Source organism: Mytilus galloprovincialis, chromosome 4 (genome assembly GCF_965363235.1).
Source record: "Mytilus galloprovincialis chromosome 4, xbMytGall1.hap1.1, whole genome shotgun sequence".
Lineage (NCBI taxonomy): Eukaryota > Metazoa > Mollusca > Bivalvia > Mytilida > Mytilidae > Mytilus > Mytilus galloprovincialis.
Genome location: NC_134841.1, coordinates 102,533,298 through 102,551,208, shown reverse-complemented (window position 1 = coordinate 102,551,208; position 17,911 = coordinate 102,533,298). Strand labels below are relative to the sequence as shown.

At 32.4% G+C, this 17,911-nt stretch overlaps 1 protein-coding gene across 1 annotated transcript; it reads right to left on the bottom strand.

Annotated features, from left to right (window-relative positions):
* Nucleotides 1-2,343: 2,343 nt before the first annotated feature.
* On the bottom strand, nt 2,344-17,391 carry LOC143073667 (uncharacterized). Its single transcript, XM_076249377.1, has 3 exons — nt 17,288-17,391; nt 13,385-14,931; nt 2,344-2,784 (listed from the first exon to the last, which is right to left on the bottom strand). The coding sequence occupies exons 2-3, from the start codon at nt 14,915-14,917 to the stop codon at nt 2,386-2,388; spliced, it is 1,932 nt and encodes a 643-aa protein (XP_076105492.1). The 5' UTR covers nt 14,918-14,931; nt 17,288-17,391; the 3' UTR covers nt 2,344-2,385.
* Between the last annotated feature and the right edge of the window lie 520 nt (nt 17,392-17,911).

The following is a 17,911-nucleotide window of genomic DNA, read 5'->3' as shown; positions in this document are numbered from 1 at the left end:
GAACCCTCAGAATCAAAGAATATTTTGGTAACAAGGATAAAGAGGTGGATAATGAGGAAGACTCAGACACGTCTGACTCGGGGGAAGAAATCATAATTCCACATTTTATAAAGAAGAGTTCATGGATTCCAAAACCTAGTAAATCTGCTACACTGGAAGATGTTACCGACAAAATCAAATCGGATGTTGTTCATCTAGCTAGCAACAAGTATTCGTCATTTTATAATACCTCTCCTGACGAGAAAAAAGCCATAAAATCGCTGAGAAACCGAGATGATATTGTGATAAAACCAGCAGACAAGGGCAGTGCCGTTGTGATAATGGACAAAACTAACTACATCGCGGAAGCAGTGCGTCAGCTCTCTAATGAGAGATTTTATAAGAAACTAGACTATGACCCTACTTCCGAGTTTAGCTCCAAAATTATCACTGTGTTACAAACCATGTACAATGACGGTCACATAGATGAGGATACAATTGGTTATTTAAAACCAGAGAATGCCAAGCCTGGTCGATTGTATCTTCTTCCCAAAATACACAAGGTTAACAACCCTGGTAGACCCATTGTATCCGCAAACGGCCATCCGACTCGGAATTCGTCGATTTTCATTTAAGATCTAATGTAAAAAATCTTCCTTCCCACATTCAAGACACTACAGATTATCTTCGTAAAATGGAATCCATGAACCCTCTTCCTGAGGAAACCCTCCTTTGCCAACATACCTCGTGATGACGGCATACAATCGTGTAGGGAAATATGGGACTCGCACAACATTTTAGAACCACCTACTGAATGTTTAGTCCAGCTGCTTACTCTGGTCCTGAAATGCAATAATTTCACCTTTAATGGTGATCATTACCTTCAAATAAACGGGACAGTGATGGGGACGAAAATGGCACCGTCTTACGCCAATATTTTCATGGGCAAATTAGAAAAACAAATTATTGCAGCATCTTTATCCAAACCTTTGTCTTGGTTCCGTTTCATTGATGATGTTGACATGAAATGGATTGAATCCCAACAAAAACTGGATGATTTCATCAGACATGCAAACAACGCCCACCATTCAATTAAATTTACGTATGAAATTTCCGACTCTAAGATATCTTTCTTAAACACAACCACATCTATAAAGGATGGTGTTATATCAACAGACCTCTACTGCAAACCTACAGATAAACATCAGTACCTTTCTCCCCAAAGCTGTCACCCCAAACACTGTACAAAAAGTATCCCGTACAGTAAAGCTCCCAGAGTCAAGCGGATTTGCTCCTCTGAGGAGGCTGTGACGAAACGGTTACAGGAACTTCGAGGATTTTTGACAAAACGAGGTTATAAGAAATTGGACATAGATACGGGGTTTGCGCGCGCTAACAATAACAGCCGCAATGACCTCTTACAGTACAAACGGAAGAGGCGCAGCAAAAAAGTCCCGTTTGTTCTAACATACAATCCAGCCTTTACTAACCTTTCACGTTTGATCCGTGCCAATTGGCAAACTATTGCCAAACCCCCTAAACTATCCAAGATCTTTCCAAATCCTCCTGTCTTAGCTTTTCGGAGACAAGCAAGTCTCAAAGACTTATTTGTTAGAGCTGACGTCTCCTCAAATAAAAGCTGTTCAATTGCAGGATGGTGCAAGTCATGTGGTAACAGACGTTGTCTGACTTGTCAACAAATACTAAATACTCAAACATTTACTTGCCACTCGACTGGGTATGTGTACACTATATTTTGCAATGTAACTTGCAAAACCCAGAATGTTGTATACCTCCTTCAGTGTCGATGTGGCATGCAGTATGTTGGCGAGACAGAGCAGCCATTCAACAAACGTATGAATAGTCATCGAAGTGACTACACTTGCAAGCCCGACCTACCCGTAAGTCGTCATTTCAGATCACCTGGGCACACACAAGCTGATCTCAAAAACCTTACCATCACAATCATAGACCACAACGAGGGTTGGTCGAAGGTCGACAGAGTCGCTCGGGAAAGATTTTGGATAAGAAAGTTACGGACAGTTTTACAGTTTCCCCAGAGGGCATAAATGAAAAAACATAGAATGAGTCCCTCATTTTCCTGTCATTACTTGTTTCCAGTAACTCCGGTTTTAGTACAGGTTTTACAGTTCGAAAACTTATTTTTCTAATCATTATTAGACTGCTATTCGTTTAGGAGGCTTAAATATGTAGTTTCTGCTGCAAATGCCCTACCGTTGGCAAATGTGAAATATTATACAAACTTGGATCGGTTAAGACGTTTTTAATATTTTTTTTGTTTGAGGACTGCCCTCAATGCAGTTATAACATCTAAACTGTCACAACCTTTGGATAATCTTATAATTTTAAATACGGTAGAAAAAATCTAAGCCGTGATTTCGCTGTTTACTTCCCAGTTTTTAACACACAATCTCGTGCTAATCGAGATGACTTGTAAACACAAAACTGGTAATTCTCTTCTCCAATTTTCTCTTCAGCTCTAGCCAAAGTTTCTTCGATTGGTAAACGGTCTTTCTCATCGTATCTATGTCGTAGTATTTTGTTAGTGTCAAGATCAAATTTCCTTTCACAACGAGTTACTACTCCTCCTTCCACATGGTAAAACTCTATTTCAACAAAGTCGGCTGGTGGTAATTTTGCAACAACAATACCAAAATGAGGAAGTCCATAATAACGAAAATTTATCATATCCCCAGGTTTTACGTCGTCTGCCATTTTCACTGTACGTTCTATCGCTTCAACTTTTTTGAAAGAAAACCTGTATTCTTCCAAATAATTTGGTATCTGAAACATAAAAAAAAATGCTTTTTATACGTATATTTGACATTAGGGTTAACCGGGTACATTAATGTGACCTATCGAATTAGACCTAATACCGGGTTTGTTCTAACATTAGCAACACGACGGGTGCCACATGTGGAACAGGGTCTGCTTACTCTTCCGGAGTACCTGAGATCGACCCTAGTTGTTGGTGAGGTTCGTGTTGCTTATACTTTTTTCTGTAGATTCATTATTAATCGTTGGATACTTATTTTCGTGTATTTCGTGGGTACAGGTGAACCAAGAAATAAAATGTTTAACGAATTACACATTTTCTATAGGCGTGTGTGAATACGACGGCAAAACCAAGAAATGAAATATCCATGAATTAAGTTCTTTTTAATCCACGAAAATTAGTTCCCACGAAAATAAATGAATCCACAGTATTTTTGTTCGTCGGTTTGTCTTTTTCTTTTTTAGCAACAGTGTTGTCAGTTTATTTTCGATTCATGAGTTTTAATAGTATCCTCTTTATATTTGGATATTTTATCTGTTATTTTGTACCACTAACTGATTACATTTTTGGATTGCATTAGCTGGACTTCTGTGTTTTGGTTATTAATTATTTCTGTTTTGTAACTTAAATTTTTGTCATATACTTAAAAGAATATAATGCACTTAGTCAAAAACATCAAAGTCCAGATAATCGAGTTAAAAACGAAGTTAAAACTCGGTGAATGTCGTATCTATTTGTTTTTCTCTACTTTGCAGACGTCATCAAGGACTCATTGTCGTCTGAAAGAACAGGTGTCCCGTATCACTAGATATGACCAATAGTTGATATACGTGCATAGTTAGATCATAACACTAAGAACCACAGCAATGATCTTCTATTAAACAAAGTAGTGTACAATTCAGCTGCAAGACATGTTGATCTTCATTGACTCTGGACAACACTTTATTATTATTATTATTATTATTATTATTATTATTATTATTATTATTATTATTATTATTACAATTTTTCTATAGCGCTAAATCTAAAACAATATTACTCAAAGCGCTTTACATCACGTTAAACGAAATATACACACAGACAGTGATAAAAATATAAAACATGAACTCACAAAATAAATATTTAAGTCTTAAAACTTTTCTAGATAAAAGGATTAATGATGTGGAATTTTTTTTCAAAAAAGTGGAATATATATATCAATGAATCAAAATAAAAAAAAACGAGTAAAAAATTATACTGAATAAAGTTGGTAAAATAAATAGCCAAACAAGTCTAAAATAAGATTGCTATTACAAATTATCAAATATAAGTTAAAATTTGAAAACGTATTCAAAAGATGAAAAAGGAATATTACCATGTAAAAATATAATTACTGAAATGAAAAATATGTGTGCTACTAAAAAAACATACAATGTACATATTATAAATGAAACATATCTCCAGTTAAAAGAAAGGTTCGATAAATTAAAAGCAGGCTAACGTCTATGGCACAATGTATCACAGAAACGAATTTAAGGGATTAAAAATGCTTGTCGAAAAAAGTGAGTTTTTAAGTTCTTTTTGAATACAGGCACCGACTTTGCATTTTGAAGTTTTTTTGGTAATGCATTCCAAAGGATGGCCGCTGCTTGATCAAATCTTCTATTGCCGTAGGTTTTGGTTCGCACAATAGGAGTTACGAGTGTTAAGTAGTTTTCAGACCTTAATGATCTTGATGGCCTGTATAAATTTACAAGTTCACTAAGATATAATGGCGCTTCATAATCATGTTTCACGGACTTGAATACATATAATGATATTTTGTATTGCACCCTGTATTGCACAGGCAGCCAGTGAAGAGACTCAAGTGTCGAAGTAATGTGTTCGTATTTCTTTTTTCTTGTAACTACTCGCGCAGCAGTGTTCTGAACCCTTTGTAGTCTCTGAATCATGTAAGCTGGTAGTCCATAGAGTAAAGCGTTGCCATAATCCAATCGAGAAATGATTAACGAATTGACCAGAGTTTTACATGCATCCTCGTTGATGTACGGACGTATGCGGCCTATATTTCGTATTTGATAAAAACATGATCTCGAAACAGAGTCTTATCAAAATGAACGCCCAGATTTTTAATACACTCAGAACTTGTAATGATGTTTCCTTTAAAGGTGAGATTGCAATCCTTCAAAACACTGTTTTGCAATGGATAACAAAAAAAAACCTGCAAAACCTGCAGAGCACTAAATTCCCTTTATCGATATTTAACTAAAATATATGCCTCACTTGTATGGCACGCCGTTATTATATTTATTCAATTTCGAGATATCTTATAAACTAATTGAGATATCTTAATAACAAAATGAGATATCTTATATATTAATTGAGATATCTGATTTATTAAATAAGATATCTTATATATTAAATAAGATATCTTATAAAAATGTTTATAAAGATATCTTATTAAATATATAAGATATCTTATTTAAAATATAAGATATCTCTATTAATTTATAAGATATCTTATTAACTATATAAGATATCTTTTATATAGTTAATAATAGAGATATCTTATTTACTTAATAAGATATATCCATAAGTTAATAAGATATCTCTATTAGTTTATAAGATATCTCTATTAATTAATAGGATATCTCTATTAGTTTATAAGATATCTCTATTAATTAATAAGATATCTTATAAAGTATGTATTTAAAAGATATCTTTATAAAGAAGTAAGATATCTTATATACTTTATAAGATATCTTATTAATTAATAGATATATCTTATTAACTTAAAGAGATATCTTATAAACTAATAGAGATATCTTATTTACTTTCAAATTTAATAAGATATCTTATAAAAATTAAAGATATCTTAATACTTAAAAAGATATATTGTTAAATAAATAAGATATCTTCAAATTTGAATAAATATAAAAACGGCGTGCCATACACTTGGACGACATCACAGATATTTATTGTGAATCAACAATTAGATACATGTAGTTAGAACCTTTGCAAACTGGTATGTGTCGGTGAAACGACAGAAACTATGTGTGGCCATATATATGTTGACTTGTTGTTTTCCTCTTATACTTGATGTGTTTCCCTCAGTTTTAGTTTGTAATCCGGATGTTTTCTCGATTTATGACTATCGAGCAGCGGTATACTACTTTTGCCTTTATTGACATTATTTTTGTATTGATTTATAAATCCAATTTTTATGGTTTGATAACCATATAATAACCACGAAAATGAAAACATCACGTTTTAAAATGCATTCTTCCAAAGTGCTTTTCTTGATTAACCATCAGCAGGAACGTTCAAACCGTAAATTTAAACTTGTTGAAGAGCTATGTGACCTTTCAAAATGAATCATGAATAAGAGTATAAGGGCATATAATCTCAATGGGATGGGATTGTTCTAATACTAGTTCAACTTCATACCAGATATCACTGACTTTCCGCAAAAGTTTCCCTTCAAACAGACCTAGTCACAAACTGTACCATTAAAACTATGTCATAAGATCATGACTACGAGAGTGGTGTCAAAAAATCGTCATGGAACGTGCTAATGCTGATAAAGCTCACTAGACATTAATCATCATTGACTTACCATTCGTGGTTCACCTCAAAATGACATAATAACTAACATCACTTCAACTTTAACCTCAGGTAAATTCAATATACTTTGGGCCAGTAATCTCGATGAAAATGAGATGTGTGTTTCAACTACCGTGGATTTATAAATTTCATTTAAGAGAAAAATATATTTTCATGGATACTTAAATTCCCAAAAATATCTGGATTTCTATTCCTAAAATACACACTCAATAAGTATACTACCAGCATGCAAGTTGAAATTTATAAAATATAAAAATGAATGCAGAAAATGTACTTTAAGGAGGCTCGCCGGTTCAAAAATTTCATTACAAATTTTATTTATTACACTATTATAACTTTATGATATGGTACAAAAATCACCCAAACAAATGTCATTGAAAAAGCTCTAAATTATCTCCCTCTGGTGTAAAAATGCCATTTTTGGGCACTAAAATTGAAATATCTTTTTTAACTCATCGGTGACCTATATTCTTTATTTTTTTTAAATAAGCTGTACTTCAACTAAATAATTGTAAAATGTAAGCGATTTCTGTAATTTAGTTTTATTTTATTTCTATATTACCAATATGTCTCCTATTAGTTCAACAGAAAAAAAGGACAGTAACAAAAAAACATGCTTCTTTAGGAGGCAGACTGTGAGCTTAAATGAACGGTGACCCCATTTATTTTATTTCATTTTTCATGATAAAGTTCATTTATAGAAAAATATAGCGTAATCCTATATTAGAAAAAAATGATTTATACCCGCGAGCCCCCTTAAGAAAAGAAATATTTATCCTACACTGAATATACCAGCTCTAAGTAACTCCAAATATATGCACGTAGAAAATCAAATCAACTACTAAGGATTATGATAATAGAGAGATACTGGATTGGTCCTGGACCCGATTGATTTTAATATATTTTGTGATCACTGAATTAAAAAATAACTATTTTTTTATTTTATGGAGTGTATGAATACACACCTACATGGGTTTTGTTCTATATAGAGATGGCTCCATCTATATATAACATGATAACTATTTAAAATAAAGATAAATCATAACTGTCCTACTGCATTTCGATACTTTTTTTGGCATTGCACAAGACATGTCTTCTTTGACTGTCTCCCCAAAGGTGACTAGGGGATAGAAATATGATCATCAAAGATCTTTTCCTATCAGCAGTAAAACACTGTCCAAAGTGGAACGTCAGTTTGGCTGTGCGGCATGTATCCCGTTTGCAACCACGTCCGATCATAATTGGGACGTAAAGTATTATGTCTTGTGAAGAGATAATGCCACGTTTTCTGCACGTTAAGAACCCTTGCAATAATTCTTTCCGGGTCCGTAGGTGGTCTGTTGCAAGGCAAAATGTCTGTCCCTATCACATATATATTCATTTTACATTGGCTGATGAAAACATTAAGCCACAAATAATCAATCATATTAAAACAATAATTCCAAGGGACGTGTTTTAATTTATTTTATAATCTCTGGTAGATATAAGATTGAAGATGTGATATGAGTGTCAATGAGACTCTCCATCCAAGTCACAATTTGTAAAAAGGAAAACTACGACCAGACACACAGACTGATGATCGGACAGACCACCAAAAGACGTGACGTATATCAAAAATGTTTAACCCATTAAACGATTTTTTTAAAAGACATATCCAAATAAAGTTACATGATGTCACAAACAACTTCCCAATGCACTTGAAGCTATATTTCAACTACTGGTGCACTATTTTATTAAATAATCATGATAAAAATAGGAATTCTATGCATGTATTCTTTGTTGTGTCTTATAAATATATTTTAAATTGATGGGAGTATTGTTGAAAGGAGATGGTCTTGAAAGGGCTAGTTTGGCCTAACTTTCCAAGTACATCTGATGCAAGATTTTTTACATGTTTTGCACATAAGTGTCTAGTTGATTCAATTAGTTTATGTCAAAGATTTAAATTGAGGTCAAGTTACAGTAAATGGGCTATGTCAAATATTTCAGTAAAATTTTGCATTAAACTCTAGCTCGAAGAACTTCAACTGAAAATTGAAAAAATAATCATTTATCTCATTTATCATTTGAAATATTACTAGTTGAATTCTTACAAAACGGGTGAACATTTTTATAGAAAGCACATAAAATCTGCGAACAAACTTCTAAAAGTTGTCTAAAAATTATCAAATTCCTGATTCTACTCCATAGATTTTTCTTTGAAAACTATATGTTGTTGATACATCGATCTGCGTTTTAATGATGCAAAATAATGATAGGGTCATCTACTTTATTTTTACGGTATACATTATTCTTTTAAGTGAAAAAATGCCCCCAAAAAAGTCGAAATAATAGTTACGTCACCGCGTTGTTGGCTGTAAAACGTTGATTTTTGACGTTTTTTCACTACCAATCATATTACACATTGATTATTAGACAAAAAACAAGTCGGTGACCATATGATTATTTTATATCATTAAAACAGAAAATTATATGTCAACATTTAGTTTTTAAAAAATCTATCGAGTATAATTAGAGATTTGATGATATCAAGACAAATTGTAGAAGGTTTTTTGCCGAATTTATGTACTTTATATATGTTACAGTAAATAGGTGAAAATAGGAATTACATGTAATTACTAAAATTTAGGAATTACAGGTAATTCCTGATGCACTTAGTTAATACAAGTAATTCCTTAAACGGCCCAGTTATTACCAGTAATTACTAATTTTAAAATGAATTTTTACACCTATTTACTGACTGCTAAAACAATGTTGTATTATGGTTAGATGATCAAAAGTTATGGTAATACTAACTAGAAGATCAGTTAGTACTCTTAAAATTTTGAATGGTTGATTTGTATAAAAAAATCTATTGAATAAATATGGACTTTCGAATATTTGGTTAAATCAGAGTAACTTTAGTTTTTATCCAAAATGGTTAAAGTTGACCATTATACAGATAATTTTTTACCAATTTCAGCAGACATGGAAATCAGAAATGGAAAATTCTCCCAAAGCATTATGTTTTAACTTTTTAAAGAAAACTTTGAATTTGAAGAATATTTAGACTTATTACCTTATAAAGATAAGATAAAGTTCTGTCATTAGCTTCTAGATATAAAAAAATAAATATCTTTTTTTGTTGTTGTTAAATCATTAATAAAAATGATATAGTGAAATTATAATTCACTGTTAGCAGCCAATCTGGTTCTATTTTATTAAATTAGCTGAGAAACAAGGTTGATGAGTTGTGCACTTGCGAGTGAATATTTGGACCTCATTGAATACCTTCCTAGCTGGAGATGGGTTATTGATGTATTAAGCTATTAAAATTGTAAGGGTTTTGCAGAACAAATAGTCTTCTTTTGCTGTTAATCGCAGGCTCAACAAAAATGAGGAAAAAATATAAAATTTTCCTCTAGATACTATATTTTGACTAGTACTGTAAGAAGCTTCTGTCAAAATTGGGTAAAAATCCAGGATGGTTTATAAATTCTAATGTTTTAAAAACTTTAACTGCAGAGTGTATGTAATGTTAACTGGGGAAAAACTAGTCCTTTTATAAGTAATATACGAAAAAAAGGATTTTTTTTCAAACTTTACTTTTGGATATTATCTTATGATCATAAGCATTAAGCTTCTGTCCAAGTTTGGTAGAAATCCAGGATATTTGGAGAAAATGATTTTAAAGTTTTAAACCACAGTGCATGATGGAGATTTTAGTTTAACAAAATTATGAAAATCAATTTTGAATTGATATCATTGTCTTGCATGCATATATTTACGGAGTTTCAAAACCTATAAAACAACCATTTTCCAGTTTCAATTCATAAAACACTAAAGAGTATGCACTTTTGATGTGTCTTATATTCCAACATCCCTAAGTAAGCTCACTTAAAATACCCTACCCTTTACTTTTTTATTTGGTATCTTGAACTAACTTTGAATTTTAAAACAAAAACATCAAGTTAGTAAATAGCTGTAAAAATGACATTAAAAATCAGTGATTACCAGTAATCACTGAAACAACTAGTAAATACATGTAATTACTAAATTGGCTAGTAATTACAGGTATTTACTGAAATGTTTAGTAATTACATGTAATTCCTAATTTCACCTATTTACTGTAACATATACATATAATCACTCATTATAAAGAAATCAATCAGCAATATTTAAGATGATAAAAGAGATATTTTTTTTTCGATTTTCAGTTGAAGTTCAACGAGCCAAGGTTGTATGCAAAATCTGTGACAGCCATTTTACTGTTCAATATGAAAATTCTATCGAATATGCCATAAATAAAGGCAACAGTAGTATACCGCTGTTCAAACTCATAAATCCATGGACAAAAAACAAAATCGGGGTAACAAACTAAAACTGAGGGAAACGCATTAAATATAAGAGGAGAACAACGACACAACACTACAATGTAACACACACAGAAACGGACCAAGCATCAGACAAAATCCCACGAGAATAACAAATATAACATCAAAACCAAATACATGAATTTGGGATAGACAAGTACCGTGACACGTCTTATCGCAATGTGAATTTACACTCAAAAATAAGAGAAAACAAACGACGCAACGTTACAATGTAACACACACAGAAACGAACTATAATATAACAATGGCCATATTCCTGACTTGGTACAGGACATTTTTAAAGGAAACAATGGTGGGTTGAACCTGGTTTTGTGGCATGCCAAACCTCCCTCTTTTATAGCCATGTAAAATATAACATTAAAATGACAACACAACATTACAGGACTACAATATAAATAAATTGGAGAACACAATTGACAAAGAAACACACGAACAACAGCCAACAAAAGGCAAAAATTTCAAAATTTTATTACGCCAGAAGTGCATTTTGTTCACACAAGATCTACTAGTGACGCCCAGATACAAAAGTTTAAAAGCCGAAACAAGCACATAGTCGAACTGCATCGAGGACCAAAGATAAAAAAAAAAGTTGTGCCAAAAACGGCCAGGGTTTTCTGTTAGTTACCAGAACATCCCTATTATTTAGAATAATTTATACTTTTGCAAACAGTAAATTTATAAAATTACTATACAAAAAAAAAAGTAAAAACACAAAAATACTGAACTCCGAGGAAATTCAAAAAAGGAAAATCAAAAATCAAAAGGCAAAATCAAAAGTCCAAACACATCAAACGAATGGATAACAACTGTCATATTCCTGACTTGGTACATGATTAAACTGAAGTATTAACTAATTACAGGAAACAACTGAAATACATTACATAACCAGACATTTGCAACACAAAATGTAGACACATCCGAATAAGTTTAAACCTCAACGCCAAGTGAAGTCATATTTGAAATTGTAAAAAATGACAATTTGTAAAACAGATCATCAAAAAATGAAAAATGACGTCACATATGAATGAATAAGATAGAATTAGGATTGATTTAAGATTATATTTGAACTAAATACTGATATTGCATTTAATAACAATGCACATTTTAATACTTATTGATAGCAAACTAAGGTAGCAATTAACTATATTATAAAGCTATGTCCGGTTTGTTTTGAATCTAACTTCAAACTTAAAATATCGTACTGATTACGTTGAACGAAATCAAATCTTAATAAATGATTACGGTGATTAATTTTCTTTACTATAACACATAAATATAATAGAAAAGACGTCAACACATTTGACAAAATCCGATGAGAATTACAAATATAACATTAAACATTTAAACTAAATACATGAATTTGGGATAGACAAGTACCGTAACACGTCTAATAGTAATGCGAATTCACACTCAGCAAAACAGTCACAATCAGGAATAAGTCACGTTTGGTAATTAAAAGATAAGACGACATAATGACAAACCACAATCTACCATGTGGTAAAAATGTCCTTAGCTAGTTTAGTCAAAGACACATCGTATGGATCCATCAATTCGTAATGGTGTCCATAAAATTTACGGAGTGTCAATTTTAATCTGTCCTCCTCATAACTTTGTTGGAGCAGTTTCTGCGTAAGGAGCACACTCCTGTATATGAAGGCCGTATAGTGTGAACAAGCACGAGAATAACGTATTAATTGTGATATGTAAAGACCATACGAAGGGACAGAGGGTATGTTACTGCTGAGAAATGAGAAATTGATAATTGGGAAGTTGAAATCGTCCCGTTTATCATAGATTTTCGTGTGAAGTCGTCCATCTACGTCAATATTGAGGAAAAGATCAAGATATGAAGCAGTCCTTCTAGTATAAGTAATATCCTTAATTTCAAGTTCACTGGGATATATGAGATGTAGGTATTGGCTGAAATATGGGTTATTCAATGATAGAACATCATCAATATATCGGAAAGTAAAATTAAAGAATTTCGCAAGGTGTTTTTTCTTTTTTTCTTTTCTTTTAGAAGGTTCCGAATGAATTCTGCTTCATACGAGTACAAAAACAAATCAGACAGCAGGGTTATAAACGTCACTTTTCAATTGGTTATAATCTAAAATGTAAATGGTCGACTTCGTGTTCCGTCACAATCTTTATATATGTTATGTATTATCATCATTTACTTCATACATTTCAATATTAAGACTGAACACAAATGCGACCACTTCCTTTTCAGACAAAAAAGTCTTAAAATTATCACAAGTACTAAAGTTGTGAAGATTTCACTAATCTACATAAATGTATTGGGCTGGTACTTGATGTCTGTGCCTTTTATTTATGGAACACAAGTATTCCTCTTTATAGTAAATTGCTAAGAGTTTACATTTAAACAATTAAACTGGTAAACAAAAATATGTTTTCAGATCAAAAGGGTTTTACCGAGCCTTCTCCTTTTCTTGTTTTACTTTTCCATGTCCCACCTACAAGAGAAATCCTGTAGACACTTTTCAAGAAAAAGACAGCTTTCCTAAACTTCATTAACCCTATCAACATTCAATGAGTTGCTGTTTATTATTTTAAAACTTTTGGAAAACATAGTGGCTGATTCCATGTGTAGTGTAAGTAGTTAAAAAGTTACCTTGCAAGACTTTGACATATGACTCGATCTATACCACACAGCGTTGAAATTTTTATCGCCAACTTTCTCCAAAGCTCTTTGGACCACTTCTTCATCGGAGTACACGACCGATGGTGGATAATCAAACACATTCAACTTGTCGTTGCTTATTTCAAAAGAAAAACACTCTTTCTCTATAGTCCTATGCGACACTAGTCCTTGGAATTTAAAGTGAACTACTTCTAAATGAACAAACCCGCTTGCTTTATTTCTGGGTAAGAGCGTCGCATTTTTTACAATGATATCGTGGTCTGTTGGAATAGTAAGGACATCTCCTGGGAAAATATGTTCATGTTTTCTTACCATCATCTTTGGAATGTTATATAGAGGATTCAACACAGTCTTGATTTTACAGTACAAATACGAGAATAATGCAGGAAAAATGAAAGTTCCAACTATTCCTAGTGCGATTGACGAGACAGTCAGGTATACCTCTGATACCAATGGAATAAATGACAATACAATGGAGGCGATGATTGAAAAAACTATATTTGCAATCAGGAAAATTTTTGTTCTATTATAGCATGCTTGACAAATAAAGCCGCTTTCCTTTAGTTTTCTCAGCTTAACAAATCTAAAAATACTAAAAATCAGTTCAAGAAGAAAAAATACACCTGTAAAAACAATAAAATTGAGAGCGAATGGTTTGAACTTTGCAACACGAGAACCAAACCTTGTGCCATCTGTTTGCTGAAACCGTGTGATATTGCGTAACACAGTTTCTATCCATTTTAAAATTTTACTAGACTTTTTATCATCGAAATCGGTTGCTTGAAAGCTTTCTTTTACTCCTGAAACACACCAAACAGCAACGTGTTCACAATTATTGGTCATTAAATTGTATGCGCTTTCACCAATACGACTTCTAGCTCGTTCAACGATTTCGTCAGGTGAGTACTTTAGTTCGCCGTACTGTCTATAAGAAATATGACTGTCAGTTTCAACATCAATGACAACAGGTGTTTTACTTTCAATGACCCCATATGTTAATGAGCCCAATGATGTGAATTCCACTACTTTTATAGTTGCTGTTTTATCACTCGTTTCTAAAACCTCTGATACAATAGCATGATGTTCATACAGGAACCACTGCTCTGATCTAACTTTTCGAGAAACAGCACTGAAAGCTCTATTAATTGCATCATTAACTTTATTGCCGGGTAAATATCTACCGTGTACGAGGTGCATTCCTTTCTTTATGTCATGACCAGATTCCAACTTACATTTCTTTGCACATGAGAAGCATGTTGGCTCTCCAGCTCGTTGGTTCGAAGTGCAAACTTGCGAAGTGCAATCAGTACTAGCAGTATGTATTGCCTCCTCTATGTCTGACTTCACATTCACCTCACGGAAAATTCCACTAATATCTGGTCTTTCTCTGAGAAGCTGTAAAATACTTTCTTCTTCTTCAATGTTGATCTCAACGTCCAGTTCGGATACATCTCCATTTTCTAGGCGGAAACCTCTAAGGGTGTCAAGTGTTCTATATGCCATTTTATAAAAAGTTCCTGAAATTTAAAAAAAACAAAACACTTCACTATATTTGTTTTACTGTAATTGCCGACTACTTTTGATCTTTAGTTTAATTTAAATAGACCTGAACTGATATGGTTACAAGAGATTTTAAAAATATACAAAATTGGAACTATTTATATATAACATGAAATCCTACCAATGAAAACACCCATGCTGTATTGTAAGCCTTTTTAAGACGAAACGCGCTACTAGCGTATTGTGACAATATAAATTCCGGTATCTATGACAAGTTTATGTATTTCATAACGTGTACGCTCCAAATTTGGATATTAAAATGAAGTTTTAACATGATTTGGTTTTATTTTCGGGTATAATGTTGCATTATACTCACATTCATGGATTATCAGCATGTCAACATGGCGACGCAATCCATACTTACGAAACGTCAACTGTGGATTTGACGTTTTAAAATTAGTGATTAAAATATTGTTTTTGTTAAAAATTATAAAAATGAAACAAGTTTTTCTACAGGTTATCAAAGAAATCGTTCATGCATATCATTTGTGATTTTTAAGTTTTATCTTTCAAGTTGAAATACAAGAATAGCCTCACTCACAGAAAATGTATTTTCACTTCAGTTTTTGGAGCAATGTTTTCTTACGGTGTGCTGTGACACATTGTTTCACATATTAGGAGAGTGTTTGGCGCTAACAAACCTGTTTAACACGCCGCGACATTTTGTATGCGCTGTCCTCAAGTGAGAAGCATATTATTCAGTAGATGTCGTTTGTTGCTGCAGATCATATTTGTGTTTTGTTGAGTATTTTGTAAACATTTGTCAGGTCGTTTACTTACTTTCTCGTATTAATTGCTTTATATTTAAATCTTAGCGGTGCCTTTATAGCATACAATTTGCGATGGGTTTGCCAGTTATACGAGGCCGTGCGATGATCAACATGCAGTTAATAACATCTACATTAGTTGGAATCTGATGTATAGTTTGTCTCATTGGTAATTACACTTCATATATAATCAAATTAAAAATGTTTCTCTCGAAAATGAGATTAGAAAAACGGTGGCTATGATGAATAAGGAAGTTCGATTGTCAACGTGTATTTATTCCTCCTAACAGAAGTGTCTCTAGAAAATTTGTTGTTAACACTATTATAACAATTATTCCATTTAGAACTTATATTATAAAAAGGGACTTACATTACATCGCAGGAATACGGCACAAAAGACGCAAAATAAATGTTCTGGAGACCAAAAACGACAACAGCTACTATACAGACCGTATCACTTCCATGACAGTATCATCGAAATTGTGAAGCAAGTAAGTATCAATGTTATGGTATATTGCTAACTATCGCATGCCAGGAAGCAAACACTGATAATCCAGATACCCCCTCCCCCCTAAATAAAAATGAATTAATCATACAGATCTATATAGCCCATGCTTAATTGTAAACTAATGGATGGCATGGTTAATTTGTAAAAAGAAAAACTTATTATAAAGAAACACAAAGTGAGTTCCGCTCGACAGCAATTGACAGTTATTGCAACTTAAGGGGGCTCGCGGGTCTAGATCAATTTTTTTTTTATTCAATATAGGATTTCGCTATATTTTTCTATAAATGAAGTTTATCTTATACTAATAGAAAAATGAAATTAAAAAAAATGGGGTCACCGTTCATTTACGCTCACAATCTGGCGTCGAAAGAAGCATACATTTTTGTTAATGTCCTTTTTTTCTGTTGAACTAATAGGAGAAATAGCGGTAATATCGAAATAAAAAAAGAACTAAATTACAGAAATCGCTTAAATTTTACAATTATTTAGTTTATGTACAGCTTATTTGAAAACAACAATAAAAAATATAGGTCACCGATGAGTTAAAAAAGATATTTCAATTTCAATGCTAAAAAATTGCATTTTTGCACCAAAGGGAAATAATTTGGAGCTTTTTCAATGATATCTACATTTTAAAAGTCACCTGGGGCCAACACGTATTGATTTTTTGGAATGATTTTTGTACCATATGATAAAGTAACAACTACTCAAGGTAATTAATAAAATTTGTAATGAAAAATAAGTGTTTGATTTTTTTCTGAAAATCTTATAACCGCGAGCTTCCTTTTGGCCATATCTAAGATATTGAAAAGTTGTTGGATTTAGTTCGTCGTTTATAAATTATGAAAAAGGGTCAAACTTATGGTATCAATGGTATATAATTTAACTTCTACCAAGTTATCTTGCAATTAAAAGTAAGCAAGAACCGTCAGAAGAAAAATTCATAATATATATATTTAGAAAATCATTTGCTTTGATAATATTGAATTGCCTTGTTTTTATCGAAGAAACGAAACGGTTAAAATCATTTTGACTGACCTTCCGTTTCAATTTTCCACCAGCAAAGAAATCAAACAATCAAAATTCTTATTGATAAAAGTGTTCAGTCATAAGCATTGGACATAGATAGTACTATCTACGTCTCTAGTCTTCATATTGTGCAGATAAAGTATCATATCATTTTTACAACACTAATAGGGCTTGTCTACCTCAGGAATAGATTACATTAGCTGTATGTGGCAAAACTTTTAGGAATTTTGGTCCTCAATGCTCTACAACTTCGTACTTCATTTGGCCTTTTTAACTTTTTGGATTCGATTTTATTACTGACGAGTCTTTTGTAGACGTAACGCCCGTCTGGCGCAAATAGACTTGATATATCTATGATGAGATTTTTTACAAGAGATTTGCAACTATATATAACACAGGCACTTGTCCCAAATAAAAATTTCCTATGTATATAGGATTTTTTTTCTGAGACAAATGCCTGTGATATACAAATAGTAAATAAAGAAAGGCAACACTAGTTTACCGCTGTTCAAAAATCGTAATTAGATTCAGAGAAAACAAATCCGGGTTACAAACAAAAACAGAGGGAAACACAACAACTATAAGAGGAAAACAACGGAACAACAAAGAAGCACTGAAGTGTAGCAAAAACAA

What these genes read in the sequence shown, in the direction of transcription:
- LOC143073667 (XM_076249377.1), bottom strand. Translation starts at nt 14,917, where the DNA reads ATGGCATATAGAACACTTGACACCCTTAGAGGTTTCCGCCTAGAAAAT. An exon ending in ATATGTCAAAGTCTTGCAAG is followed by an intron (nt 2,785 to 13,384) that starts GTAACTTTTTAA and finishes TTTATGTTTCAG; the next exon opens with ATACCAAATTATTTGGAAGA.